We start from the raw sequence: 15,100 nt of genomic DNA, 5'->3' as shown, positions 1-15,100 counted from the left end.
AATACAAGGCATTGTTTATGGAAAACTTTGTTCCATTAGGCAACATAAAGTTTGCTTTGCCAATTCCCTCGATCAAATCCGTAGGACCTGATATTGTGTTTACAGTCATTTTTGCTGATTTTAAGTTAGAGAAATATCTCTTATCTTTCAGAATAGTATGTGTTGTACCACTATCTGGAATGCAAACTTCTCTGCCAATTTGCTTAGTTGTTGTTCCATTATCCATTTCTGTAACACACAATTAATATTAATAAAGAAAATAAATTTTCATAAGTAAACATTATATAATTATACATTGATTATAAGCACACACACTTATACATTAGACTATAATTATACATTAGTTGTTTCGAAAAACAATTTTATTCTAGAACTGAAAATACATAATAGTAATAATAATTTATGACATCACTGGCATTATTGGGCTTGATTACTATAAGCATTTTAATTATCTTGATGAGTGGCCTCGTTGACATCGTCCATAAAGTCAGAAGACTCAAGGTATGTAGATGTTGTACCCTCGAAGTGCTCATTGAGATTAACTTCCTTTGCTTTGCCTTTGATGGTTTCTTGGTACAACTTACATAGATGCTGAGGAGTTCGGCATACTTGAGACCAATGCCCCTTCGATCCACATCTGTAACAGACGTTCTCGTTTTTACGAGTAGGGTTTTCTTGGGCTTCATTCCCTTTTCCACGATTGGATCGATTCCATGTGTTGGATCCCCTTCCTCTTGGGTTGTAACTCCTTTCATTACCACGATTAAATCGATGGCCACGACCACGACCGTGACCACGACCACGACCACGACCACGATAGGAAAAATTTCCTCTTTCCGGATTTTTTACATCCGTCGCATTCACCTCAGGAAATGCTTTGGTTCCCGTGGGTCGGGTATTGTGATTTTTGATAAGGAGTTCATTATTTTTCTCCGCTATCATGAGCGCTACAGCGAGTTCAGAGAACCTCGTGTATCCACGGTTTCTGTATTGTTCTTGTAGAACATAATGGTTTTTGTGGAACGTTTGGTAAGTCTTCTCAAGCATTTCTGCTTCCGTTACGGGCTTACCGCAATATTCTAATTGCGCCGCTATCCTTAATATAGCGGAATTGTACGTTTCCACCTTTTCAAAATCTTGAAATCGTAGGTTCGCCCACTCATCGAGTGCATGGGGAAGAGTTATTTTCTTCTGGTTATCAAACCTCTCCTTTAGGGCTTTCCAAAGATCTAGAGGATCTTTTACCCTCGCATAGTCATGCGTAAGATTTTCATCTAGGTGTTTTCTCAGAAATATTACGGCCCTAGATCTTTCGTGAGAAGCTGATTTATTCCCTTCTTTTATTGTCTCGAGTATTTTCTCTGAGTCTAGATGAAGCTCCATATTAGTTATCCATGCCGTGTAATTTGCCCCAGTTATTTCCAAAGCCGGAAACTGGAGTTTTTCAATATTTGCCATTTCTGAATTTCCAAGACACAAAATAGTAAATTTTATTAGAATTTTATAATATTTAAAATGAACCGTTTACATTAATCATGCAAGCAATTACAAATAGAAATAATGTATAGAAAAGTAAACCGATATTCATCGTAAATTCCCCCGGAGCAAATTCTCCAACGAATAAACCGTAAATAGATACACAAATTAGAATTGCAACTAAAATCAAAAACGCGCGAATCATCTTTCTTGGAATGAAAAACCGGAGGAGAGCGATTTGAAAATATTTGAGAGATAATGAAATGTTTGGATGAAGAAAATGAGTGAAGTATGAATGTATTTATAGATGTAAAAATACTGTTCATAGCCGTTGTAAAAAGGTAAATTTTTGAATTTTTTTCTTTGTGACCGTTGGGGTTGAATCGTTAAATCGAAAAACAGTTTGAAAATATCGTAATAATCAGTCAATCAATTTTAGTAAATTTCACTATATAATATATATATATATTTTTTTTTTTTTATAGGTGAGCAAACATTTGTATAATAAAATTAATATAATACACAAATAAATATTAATCGTATTATGGTGATAGATTAATTTATATTTTAATATTGAATAAATTTTGCGGCGGCACAGCCAAGCCAAATGATAATGGTGTAATTAACAATCAAGGTTTATTAACGAGGCGACATACCGCCCGCATTAATATAGATAAATAATAGTGAATTAAAACAAACACTATAAAATAATAAACAATAATATAGGCGGTATACCGGCCATTATAGCAGGGTAAATATGATACATATAAACTTTACCGAATTGCAGAGTGATCGTGCTGATAACGTGTTATAAAATAACTTACAATTTTATAGTATCGAAAAATTTAAATAAGAGTGAAATTTTATACCCGCAGAAATAAAAGAACACTGATATAAGTATAATAACGAGAGAGAGAGTAAGTTATATGAGGAAGAAGAGAATGGTGTAAAAGTGCGCATTACAATCGATCGAAACAATCGTTTATATAGAAGTAAAAAAGAAAGTTACTGTGTGTGTGCATAGTGGCAGTGGGCTCCACATAATTTACTTCACACGATCATTTTCAATGATCGGTGCTTCCTTTGTTGACATTCCATTTTTCACGTTTATAACAAGTATATTATATATAATTAACAAGGCCAAACAGATAACTTAATAAGTTTGATAGTCAAAATAAAAGTGGAAACGTCATCGTATGACCCATTAGTTGGCCAACCTCGCTCATTTCAATTCTCCACAAGTCTAAGTCTAACCTTATCTTAGTTTCCATTTACTCTATAATTGTTTTATTCATTTACAACTTTAATTTTATATTGTTCATAGGAAACTCTCATTTTCATATTATATACACACGTAAATGTTCGACAACAAACAATGTAGATGTCAGACGTGTAGATCTATTGGTACTCTTTCTGCGAAATTACTCATGCAGATCTACATATAGTATGTACAATAAGTTTTGTGCATAATAAATTCTGGAAGATGCAACCAAGTTGTCTTGGTCTAATGGTAAAGGAGTTTTCGGCTGGAGCTTCCTTCGGGTTCGATTCTACGCATCAGAACTAGCGTTAAATCGCAATAATACGTAAGTTGTCGTCGGTCTAAGAGGGATAGTCTTGGCTCTAGATCACTCCTTGATTAAAAAAAAAAAATAATAATAATAATAATTAATAATTCCGAAGATGCCTTGAAATTGTAAGGAATTTTAGTTTACAAAATAAGTTTAATTTTATTGGATATAAACGTTATTACGAAAAAGACGTTAACTACAATAGTTTCCTTGAAACCGTACCATATCTTAATTCTGAATCTGGATAAAATTCAGAACCGAATTAATAAACATAAAAGTAGCTCTGGAATCTAGGGGTGGGCATTTCGGTTTAGTTTCGGGTTCGGTTTGGGTTCGGTTTGGTTTGGGTAATTTGGGTTTTATAAAACTCAAACCAATTAAAACCAAAGTAGCTTTGGTTTGGGTTCGGTTTGGGTTTTAATTCGGTTTGGTTTGGTTGGTTTAGATTTAGTTCGGTTGACATTATTATGATCTAATTTGGTTCGGTGTAGTTCGGGTTGGTTATAAAATATGAAGGCATCAGTTTTATACTTTTATTAAAAAATAATCAACTCATTAACAATAGAGTGAGAATATAAAAACTTATGCTACATAATTTTATATAAATAGTATTATTTGAATCGTATCTATAATTTTTTTAAAGATATGAAAGTTATGAAAAAATGAAAAACAAAACTTTATCTAAAATTTACAATATGTTAATACATATATATATATATATCATATATATTTTTACTATATATATATTGGATTATCGGTTTGGTTCGGTTTGGTTCGGTTTAAACCCAAACCAAACCAAACCGTTCGGGTTGAGTTAAAACATGAACCAATTGGGTTACATAAAGAGCACGGTTTGGTTTGGTTCGGTTTAATTTCGGTTTGGTTGGTTCGGTTCGGTTCGGTTTGGGTTTTTTGCCCACCCCTACTGGAATCTGGACCCACGAAAATATAAAATAAGAGATATATTTTCTAAACATACGATTGATTGCATACATGGACAAGAGAAAATTGAGTTTAGGGTTAGAGTGTTCAGATCTAATATTAAATTTAGCAAATCAGATAAGGACTGAAGAAGACATAAAGGTTTTTATTCTGAAAAAAAGACATAAAGTTTCTTTTTGATAATGAAGGTCTTGACCACACTTATATGTATATGTGTATCATATGAAATGATAATATTGATATCTACACACTCATATATATACTGCTTTGCATCATCATTACCCTACCAATTTATTTGACTCTTTCTGTTTTGGAATTAGGGTACCTCTATTTTTCATTCCATGATTTACTTTAAAAGGTGAAAAATGAAACATAAATAAAAAAAGAAAATACTCCATTTTTTGGAATAATCTTTTATTTCTAGTTGGTTAACTTGATTTGTATATTATATTATTTTGTTTATAGAAATCAACACCAAGATCTTTTTGTTTATAGTATATTTCACATTTTCATTTTTGGAGTAAAATATAGAAAGAGATGCTCTTATGATGTTGATTTCTTTGGAAATATTCCTTTTTTCTGGTAATTTCGGATTTTGAGACAAACCAAGCTAACGTGTGTGTATATATATATATATATATATTATATAATATATATATATATATATATATATATATAATATGCTAATGTAAGGTTATTAAGAGTTCTATCTTTAATGGTTTACTCTACTTTTACTCTAAAGTAGAATAATTCTATTATAGAATTAGAGTTTACTCTAATAGTACTCTATTTTAGAGTAAAAAATAGAATGATGAAAAAACAAGTTATTATATCTTTAAAATAAATCTATTTTTTTACAGAATAAGAAATAGAATACTATTTAAGTACTTTTACTCTAAACTCTATATTAGAATGAAAAATAGAGCGGAATTAGAAATGATTTACAAAACTATTTGTGTTAGAGGAAGGTCACCAAAATATAGTTGAACGAGAGGCAATGTAAAAAACAATTTATTTCTGGTAATATTAATTTATTAATTATCACAAAGCAGGCATATGTACCTACTGTGGGCAAGATGTATGATGTTCATAGTTTAGTCGTTGAATCACAGCTAATAAGATGGATTATAATTTCTTTATTAATTTGTTGCTATTGTTGGTGTTGTTTTCTGTATTATTATTCTGTACAATGTTTGTATATGTATCTTATGGACCCTTAAGGAATTAGCTAATTAATTAAGGCCTCTATTCTGACTGTACAATAATTGAATTATTGAACTGTTTCATGACTAATCTAAAAATTGTTGTCTCTAGGAGGCCCACTTACTCAAATTTGTATAGAGATGGGACCATCGATTTAAGTTGATGCAAACATAGAGATATGACCAAATCCTCCAACATGATTTGCTCTATATTGGTTTAAAGTAAAAATACGTTCTCTGGCTAGCCTCTAATTTAGTGGATTAAAAGAATACTAGATCATGACCCGCGCGACCGCACATATTTTTTTTTTTATTATTTTTAAAATATAACATATATTCTATGATAGTTTATACAATTTTGGAATTTTTCCTTTTCACATAATGTGGTTTTATATAATTTTGAGTTTTTCTAAAACATATTGTTTAAGAACAATGTTAAAACTGTTTTTTCCTATTAATAATTTTTCATTGGTGTATTAGAGATATAAAGTGAAACCTCTATAAATTAATAAATTGGGACTATACCAAAACTATAACTTTTTATTAATTTATAGAGATTATTAATTTATCGAGATACTAATTGTACCAAAAACTCAATTTGAGACTATGAAATTATACTAATTTATAGAAATATTAATTTATAGATTATTAATTTAAAGATGTTATACTGTAACTGTATAGTAAAAACACTAATATAATATCAACCAATCTGATTTGGTTTTGACATTGTGTTTTTTGGGATTTTTTCAAAAAGTTTTGTGAATGTCCAATGATGAATACGAAGACAAGTACTTGTACACACATTTTAGTGGGAGAAAATGAATAATTTCTAACCTATTAAGTCAGATATAATAAATACAAAATTTCTTGACATCGAGATTTTATGTATAGTAGAATAAACTTGGAGAAGAGGATTTTCCATATTCATGATTTTTCAAATCTGACAATTTGATTGTGAATATTTGATTGTAACCGAGATTTTAGGCATAATAGACTCAACTTGGTGAAGAGGTTTTCCAATAATTGTTTTTTAAGTATAAATTGATGTTTCTGTTATTTAAGTAAGAATATACGTTAGTATATTCTATTTAGTGTATATTCAAAGCAAACCTCGATTATTTGAACATCTAAGAAAATGTGTTCTGATATCTTTATTATTGAGTTTCAAAAGTTCTGTATCAAGCTATTTAAAATTTTAAGATTCATCAGTATTTGATTCCAAATAATTGTTTTTAATTAAAATGGATTTTGTGTTTAAGATAATTATAGTTTAATGATGGGAGGAAACGTGTTCTTAAGTTATTTGGTTAATTGAATCAATTGTTTAGGAAATAACTAGACCAAAAAATCAAAATTGTATAATGACTGGCTAAGGATTCATGTAAAAAAAATGATTCATGTAATATTTGTATCTTTTTATCAATCTACTCAGTTTAAGTTTGTATAAGTTGATGAAAAAAGGATTAGCGTAATATTTGTATTTTTTTGTCAACCTACTCGTGTAATATTTATATTTTTAATAACATGTGTAATATTTATTTTTGTTTCTATCTATTTATATTTTTATTTTTTAAGAACTTAGACTCGTGTTATATTTATATTAGAGACATTTATTGTATTCATTTGACTATAATAAAGGAGAGGGATTATTATATTTTTACTATGATATAATATAAATATGATAATGTGAGTATACTCTAACGAAAAGAATATATATTTTGTTTAATAGATGCATAGACATAGATCTTATAGTGGAATTAAATGATAGATAGTTGATATTAAACTCTTTAAGGAAATATTTAAATGAAAGGTTAGACTAAGAATAATAATGTGATGTTCAATTTAAAATCCACCTAGAAGAAGTTATAATGTTTCTGTTTTAATAAGATAGATAAAAATATCATATAATCACTCAAAAAACTGATTTGTTGTTTCAGTTTTGCAATGTCATATAATGTTTTTTCTCATAGTAAAATGTCATATAATGTACTAACGTAATGTAATATAAAGACTTTTTAATAGTCTATCCATTTCAAATGATGCATATTTTAGAGTTTTCACATGTATTAATAAACACATTAAATTTCAGCTATAAATACATATTTTGTAATGATTTATTTATTACAAATATAAATCAATAAAAATCTAATAACTATAAGTAATTGAAGGGAATATGTTATATTTTTAATCTCTACATTGAAAAACGTGTATGTTTCAGATACACAAAGAAGTTTTATGTCCTTTTTTTTTTTTTTTTTTAGAAGTTTTATGTCTTCCCTGAGCTAAATACTTAGTAATGCATATACGTAAACTATTTTGTAAAAATATTGTCCGTGTTTGGTAAATCTAAATCATATCGTCTTATCCTAAATTTAGAACATGATTTCGTTCAAAAATGAAATACAATTTTCATTTTGTCGGCAATGAAAAGACATTTAGAACATAAAGGAATTGGTCAGAAGATCTTAAATTTGATCGTGGATTTGGTAACACATAAAATGGACTTTGTGGCAAGTCGAATAGTCGATCGTCTGTGAATTGATATCATTTTGTCTTGCTCTCGAGCAAGAAGTGTGATAACTAAACTTCGATTGAGGGAAACTAATATTCCATAATCTTGACTCACCGCATCTTGATCAACGAATCAAGTGTGTATATTTTCGAAATAGGTAGAAGTCATTTAAATCTGTTATTCTTTCTTTTCTGGTATCACACATGACTTGTTTAAAGTTTTCAACCAAAACGCCTTCCTCAATCAATATGTTCAAATTCTTTTTAACAAGGCTTCCTGGCAGGAGATGCAAAATCCGACAAAAGAGGATTTGAAATATTGTAATAGATTACTAATATTATTGAAAGTCCAAAGACAGTACACAATAAGCAAAAGCTTACACTCATGGCATCGTCCACTGTTAACAGTTATACGATGCCTTAGGAATCTAATGTAGAAGTAAGTCCAAACAGCAACAAAGTAGGAAACAGATACCAGTCTTGGAGAAATGTTCTTTTTTTTTTAAAAAAGAGTGAATCTACGGAACGTTCATTACCTGGATGGATTGCAACATGTCCGAGACTGCGACCACGAGGTCGCCTGACTTAATCATACCTCTTGATTTCAGTAACGAGAATGTTTTGTTCAAGTTGCTCTCCATGTCCTCTGAGAAGCTTAGACGGAATGGGATCAGTCCCCATTGTAGGTTCAACCGTCTCCTCACCGAGGTTGTGGTCGTGAACGCGAAGATCGGGCAGTCAGGGCGACACCGGGAGACCAAAGACGCCATGTGTCCGTCCTTTGTGTAGACGAAGACAGCATCCACTCCGAGGTTGTTTGCTGCAGAAGTTCGGATCATAAACATGAGAAACTAAACAGAGAGATTTGTCTTACATGAAACTTTACCCATTTTAGCAGCAGAGTTACAGATCTCTTCAGAGATTCTGTCTGAAAAACCAGAGCCAATGGGTTGAAGTGGTGTAGACTCGTAACGTTTCTCTTCCCTCCACCATCTTTCGATCCTTAGACTGACACTCCTGAGAACCGTGAGAGCCTTGTCCGGGAACTGACCCATAGCTGATTCCCCAGAGAGCATCAACGCGTCTGATCTCTGCCTTACTGCTTCAGACACGTCGGCTACTTCTGCTCTGGTTGGGGTTGGGTACTCGATCATGGACTCGAGTAGCTGAGAGGCAACGATGACGGGTTTGTTCAGCGCTCTGCAGACTTTGACGATTCTTTGTTGAGCTGCTGGAACTTGCTCAAGAGTATCTGAGCTCCCAGATCTCCTCTTGCAACCATGGCTCCATCTGATGCTAGGATAATCTCTTCCAAGTTTGTTAAGGAATCGATACTCTCGATCTTTGCAATCACTCCTACGTCCCTGCATCGTAATAGGATTACAACATGAGCTAAAGAGAGTAAGAAGCATTGGTAATGAACCTTTTTTTTTTAACTTACCCTCCACAGGAACGAGCAGCGAGATAGCTTTTAAGATGATTAATCACTTCAGCTGACTTGACAAACGATACAGCAATGAAATCCACACCTTCAGCAATTCCAAAATCAATATCCAACCAGTCCTGAAGTTAAAACAATTAAAGATTCATCAGTGAAAATAACAAAGACCGACACAGCGAAGAAATATCAAGGTTTCCCGTCTTCACAAATATATACCAAATAAGGTGAATCAATAATCAAAAGGGAAGATGAGAAAAGGTTGAGAGACCTTGGAAGAGATGGTTGGAAGCATAGCGTTACGCTCGCGTACAAGACTTCCATCTCTCCAGAAAGTCAAGTTAGCTCGAGGAAGCAACAGTCCAGGGTCAGTACATAGACACTTGACGTCAGGACCAATCTTTTCAATCACTTCAAATCTCACCATTCCACCATCAACCAAAAGCTCATCACCCACTCTTACATCTGCATCACAAATGTTTTCCAATTTCAAATTCAAAACCATCATCTAAATGTTTATTTTTGGATTAATCTAGAATATTGTTTGAATGGCCCAGACCAACGAGAGGTGTCTAAATGTTCTTCCACATTTCCACATTAAATCTTTTATAATGCAAAAAAACATAAAGCGGCATTTACCTTCAGCAAAACCATCATAGCTGACACTGATGGTACGTGCAGGACGAGAAGAATCAAAGGCTCTAACAGTGAACGTCCACACCTCACCATCCTACAAAATTGTCATACCAAGCATTAGGCATGGGCATTCGATGTCCGGGATCAGATCCAAGTCTCGTAGGCCCATTTGGATTTAGTTAATAATACTTCTGAGTTTAGGTAGATTTTGTAACTCTGTTCAAGACCAATCTAGTATCCAAACAGTGAACCAATTGCTCCAATGCTAAATGAGTTTGGACCAAAACTCATTTAGGATTCGGTTAATAGTATTTTTACACACATGATCGAAGTAAACATGAAATTGAGTATTTGATGTTGTTATTTAGCTTTTGAATACTCATTTCAAATACTAATTCGAATCTTCGAGTCAGTTATTTTTTTCTTTCTATCGGCTACTGTTTGGTCCAGTTCAAATAACACTCGAGACTTGAACTACCGCCCTACATCATGATCAGTTCGAGTATTTTTACTTTCTGAATCTGATACGGATACGGATACGGGTTCGGATCTCGGATTCAGTTACAAATGCCTACGCGCAATAATGTCAACATCAAGCATCTAATTGAGATGGAGAGAAAAGAGAAGATCAAAACCTCAGATTTAGCAGAAGATTCACCGCCGAGATCTCCCATGTGAATCTCACTACCTTCGGTATCCATCATGATCGCGACCGCGAATCCTTTCTCCTCGTTGAGCCTCCTGACGCTGCGTATCACCCCTCGGTGCCACTCCCGCGTGCCGTGGCACATGTTGAGCCTCGCCACGTTCATGCCTCCCTCCGCGAGCGCTTCCAGCTGCTCGAACCCGCACGTTGCCGGCCCGATCGTGCAGATCAGCTTCGTCCTCCTCGTGCTCCTGAACCCGTTCTCCTTCAGCTCCGCCTCCGTCACCGTGTCTACCTCTATCCCCGCTGTATCCGTCGAGACCGCCGCGGCTACGACGGATCGCTCAGCGGGAGAGTGAAGGAGCTTCGAGGAGGAGGATGTGATTAATGAAGTGTGGTTGAGAGTGAATTGGCGGAAGGATAAGGAGGTGAGAGGACGGTTGAAGCGTGAGTGAGGAGGGAGGTGGATAAGGTGAGGAGTGCGTGAAAGAGTTGAGAAGTTAATAGACTGAGACATAGTTTAGGCCGAGCTCTGGGCGATGTGTACAGTTTTTTTTTTTGGCTCTGAGAGAGATTGTTGTTGAAGAAGAAGTAGAAGGCGGATATACCCAAGTGTGAGATTTTGATTTGATACGACACCACTTTGTTAAGGGTCAAAACTGTAATTTACTTCTTTTCGGGACGTATATAAACCAGATCAATTGAACCAAACCAAACTTCAGAAAATTTTAAAACTTAAACCGAATTGAACCGGATGCGCACCAGAAACTATAAAAAGTCTGTTGATCAACGCCGACTTTAAGTACGGATTTTCATCAGTGAAAGATGCAAGACGATGAGGTTATATGGCAGGCTATCAGACACAAGCATTGCAGTTACATGGCCAAGTATGTCCATCTCTTTTCTTTTGCTTTTTGTCTGAAAGATTTTGTTTTGATGAGATTTTTTTGCTTTTAATTTTTATTACTTTTTTTTTTGTAGAATCGAAACCGGAAACTTCTGTAGAAACCCTTATAACGTAACGGGTATCTGCAACCGAAGCTCTTGCCCTCTTGCCAACAGTCGCTACGCCACCATCCGTGACCACGATGGTAAGTAATTTCATCAAAAACATTCAAAACCTTTTTTGTCCTGTGTTGATGTTTCTTTTGAATCAAGTCTCTTCTCTGTGTAGGAGTGTTTTATTTATATATGAAGACAATAGAGAGAGCTCACATGCCAAAGAACTTGTGGGAGAGAATAAAGCTGCCTAGAAACTATGAGAAGGCCCTTGAACTCATTGATAAGCACTTGGTGAGATGATCTCTGAAAGATTTGATCTCTCCATATATGCATGCTCATCTATTAATATATCTTCTTCCATGTTTCAGCTGTATTGGCCCAAGTTGTTGCAGCACAAGGTTAAACAAAGACTCACCAAAATGACTCAGATCCGTATTCGTACCAGAAAACTTCATCTCAAAACAAGGTCTTAATTTGTTTCTTCTTCTTCTTGGCGTTATTTGATTCGCAACATTGACTAAGTTTTTTTTTTCGAACACAGGGAGAAGATAATGACTATGCCTAGGAGGGATATAAAGAGAGAGCCAAGAAGAGAGGAAAAGGCTTTAACAGCAGCAGAGTTGGAGAAGGTCACACTTTGTTATTTAACTAAATATAGCTCTAATTAAGACTCTCATTAATAGTGCTGTTTTATTTTTTAACAGTCCATTGAAACAGAGTTGTTAGAACGTTTGATGAAAGGCATTTACCCTAAGATACTCGATTACCCTGAGCTTGTTCCTGAACTTCAAAAGGAAGTTGAAGTTGAAGTTGAAGTAGAAGAAGAGGAGGTACTCTTGTTTTTTTTTAATAACCTAAGCAGCTCAACAGACAATTTATTTACTAAACTAAAAAAAATCTCAGGAGCCAGAGATTGAATATGTTGAAGGCTATGATGAACTCTTGGAAGAAGAAGAAGAAGATATTGAAGATTTCTATGGCGGCTTCCCATCTAAGGAGTCTCACCTTGACAGTGATGATGATTATGGTAAAAACTCATATTTTGTCCTTTTTCTTATGCATTTAAAATAGTGAGAGATTATGTTTGAATCATCACCATCACTACAATATGTATAGCTTCCTTTGTTCATAAAAAAGTAATTTCAATCATGAACTCTCTAATCTCTATACAGACTTTGAAGAAGATGAGGATGAGGAGAAAGTAGTGATTCATAAAAAGGGGAGAGCTTTGAAGAAGTTTGATGGTAATGGAAAGTCTAAGAAGAAATCAAGAGTAGTTGTCGAGGTGAGATTCTTCCCACAAGTTGCCTTTAGTCATTCACAAGATTGTTGTTAATTTCTGCTATTTTAATTACATTTTGTTGTATTATGTCTTTCAGGTCGAGCAAGAAGATGGAGACAGTACCGGCCCTGGCCACAAGCAGAGGAAGCATGGGCTTCCGGCCGACACAGTAGTAACTATTTTATCGGCCAATAATTTACAAAATGTCTCTCTAGCCTAGTGGTTCTAATAGTAATGTCTGTTGTGGGAGGTACTCGGTTCGAAACCTACTCACTACATACATTAATTTTCTCGGCCTTTTTATGATTTTGGCTTCTAGTCTTCGTAAGGATAGGACCGGCGCTGGATGGAGATACCAGACAATGCTTTAAAAGCCTAAAGCTTTGAGAAGACGGTGAAAGTTTTTATTCCCTTTTTGATATAAAGCTAACATGTTAGTTACATTGCTTTGTTCCCTTTATATGTGTCACAAAAAAAAAAAAAAAAAAATAGTTACATTTATAAATCAAAAAAAAAATCTTGCTTTGGTTTTAGATTTTGTCACTTGTGATTCTTTGTATGTTAAAAGGAGACGAAGAGATAAAGGATATCAATACATTTTATCTGCACAAATGAATCATTTTTTTTTTCAAATTACATCAATTTAACAGCTCAAGAATGTAAAGAAAACGCAGAACTATTGTATGGAGAAAAAAGGGTAAACGTAGGAGAGGAAATGAAGAGTTAAAGAATGAAGCAGCCACATCCTTTTGCTTCCGGAGGGCCTGCGAACCATTGGTCCCATGTTGCATTCACTGGCCCTATTGTTCTGGCAAGTAGACACAAGAAATAAATCAGAACTAATAGTCTATAGAAATGAATCTCTCAGGTGGTAAAATGAAGAAAACAACGAGTAGAGAATTACTCGGGAAGAAGAGGATCTGGTTTGCTCTCAACACTATCTAAGAACCTGTATATCCATTAGAAGAAATAAGTCAAGCTTATTGACAGATTATTCGTGAACCAAAGATATGTACAAGTTTTCTCTCACTCTTTGCAAGAAGCTGATGCAGTATCCATCTTTTCAAGCTGCTCTAGCTCTTCCTGAATAAAGTTATAAAAGAAGAAAGAATCAATACACATTGTAACACTTTAAGACACATCCAAAGACACAAAGTATTCATGTCCTAAACACCTACGTGGACAAGAGCTTAATCTTAAACCCCAAGGGATTAAGAATGTTAACCCTAACCTGAAATGAAAGATCATGCATTTTGATTTTCACTAGCTATTTTGCATTCTCCTAAACCAAATCATAAACCTTTATAATACGTTGTTACTGACAATAATGTTTAATTCAATTAACAGAAGCATGAGTTACATTTAAAATTACTAATTTCAAAGATCAGATGAACACTTTTGGTATTGCCAAAACTAAAAAATTATGAAACTTTCAAATTCTAAACCCTATTCCACTAAAGATTCATCCTAAAAAACATTGGAAAAGGAAGGCATACAAAAGAGTTGATAAATATTCAGACAGGAACAACAAGTTCAAGCTTAATAATCACGCAAAATAAGGGTCCTTTTTTAAAAAGAGGAGATAAATATATATACCTCTAAGAATCGAGCTTCTTGTTCAAGCCTTTTGAGTTCGGCGTGGATCCTGTGTTTGCCTCTCGTGTCAACGACCCGCCCAGAAAGCTGACCCGACGAATTGGAGCTACCCGCTTCCATCAACCCCTCCCCCAAAACCAAAACTTTAACAACAACAGAGAAGCAAGACAACTTTCTTTTTGTTTGTACTCAAAAAAAGCTTTCAACAAGACAAAACCCAAATGATAAGGATTGAGAAACAATCAGATCTCCAAAAAGGGATCCACAGAGAGAGAGAAAGAGAGAATTTTAAGAGGAGGAAGAAGAAAAAGATTCAACAACTATTAGTTGGGGTGACTTCAAAAAGAGCTTTTCCGATGATCCAAAGGGTCTCTCTAAACAAAGAAAAAAAGTTGATGAGATTTTTTGAAAAAGAGGAAAGGCGTCGGAAAGAAGAAAAATTTCACCTTTTTAGTTGTAAAATGCCAGTACTATTTTATATACTGTAATAATAGATTATCTTTTTGTCTCTTCACAAAAAGTTAAAATCTCGTTAATACACGCGCCATTAGGTGTGTTATGGGCTTATTAGTGGCCCAATAAAGTGTGATTATAGATAATCACGTTTCAAGTGAACTTTTGTCTCTAATATATATGGTAGTTTTTTACACTATAATCCAAGGTTCTCACTGTATTGTGCTTAATTGAATCTTTACATTCCAATAATTTTTCTTATGATCTAGCTGTGCGCTTTTATAACAAAAAAAAAGAAGTTGCAGTGAAAACTATTGGTTTATAATACTGAGTGCAGTTTTAAAA

General features: G+C 33.9%; 4 protein-coding genes across 4 annotated transcripts; 1 reads left to right on the top strand and 3 right to left on the bottom strand.

The window, feature by feature from the left end:
- Positions 1 to 252: 252 nt before the first annotated feature.
- LOC108831450 (uncharacterized) lies at positions 253 to 1,810 on the bottom strand. The gene has a single exon (XM_018605000.2). The coding sequence runs from the start codon at positions 1,456 to 1,458 to the stop codon at positions 445 to 447; it is 1,014 nt and encodes a 337-aa protein (XP_018460502.2). The 5' UTR covers positions 1,459 to 1,810; the 3' UTR covers positions 253 to 444.
- A 6,209-nt stretch (positions 1,811 to 8,019) lies between these two features.
- Positions 8,020 to 11,004, bottom strand: LOC108863272 (plastidial pyruvate kinase 1, chloroplastic). Its single transcript, XM_018637646.2, is given in 7 exon segments — positions 8,020 to 8,522; positions 8,589 to 8,951; positions 8,954 to 9,066; positions 9,144 to 9,265; positions 9,412 to 9,605; positions 9,780 to 9,870; positions 10,412 to 11,004. Coding segments are annotated over 7 exon segments (1,713 nt in total). The 5' UTR covers positions 10,940 to 11,004; the 3' UTR covers positions 8,020 to 8,220.
- A 243-nt stretch (positions 11,005 to 11,247) lies between these two features.
- LOC108858845 (uncharacterized) lies at positions 11,248 to 13,289 on the top strand. Its single transcript, XM_018632711.2, has 10 exons — positions 11,248 to 11,309; positions 11,404 to 11,513; positions 11,597 to 11,715; positions 11,793 to 11,890; positions 11,966 to 12,053; positions 12,129 to 12,254; positions 12,328 to 12,451; positions 12,597 to 12,709; positions 12,804 to 12,875; positions 13,275 to 13,289. The coding sequence occupies exons 1-10, from the start codon at positions 11,248 to 11,250 to the stop codon at positions 13,287 to 13,289; spliced, it is 927 nt and encodes a 308-aa protein (XP_018488213.2).
- LOC130504910 (guanine nucleotide-binding protein subunit gamma 2) lies at positions 13,283 to 14,747 on the bottom strand. Its single transcript, XM_056999523.1, has 4 exons — positions 14,303 to 14,747; positions 13,737 to 13,789; positions 13,611 to 13,655; positions 13,283 to 13,514 (listed from the first exon to the last, which is right to left on the bottom strand). Exons 1-4 carry the CDS (start codon positions 14,420 to 14,422, stop codon positions 13,430 to 13,432), a joined length of 303 nt encoding a protein of 100 aa, XP_056855503.1. The 5' UTR covers positions 14,423 to 14,747; the 3' UTR covers positions 13,283 to 13,429.
- Positions 14,748 to 15,100: the final 353 nt, after the last annotated feature.

Source organism: Raphanus sativus, unplaced genomic scaffold (genome assembly GCF_000801105.2).
Source record: "Raphanus sativus cultivar WK10039 unplaced genomic scaffold, ASM80110v3 Scaffold1881, whole genome shotgun sequence".
NCBI lineage: Eukaryota > Viridiplantae > Streptophyta > Magnoliopsida > Brassicales > Brassicaceae > Raphanus > Raphanus sativus.
Note: the sequence above shows the minus strand (reverse complement) of the source record. Positions and strands in the feature narration are given on the sequence as shown.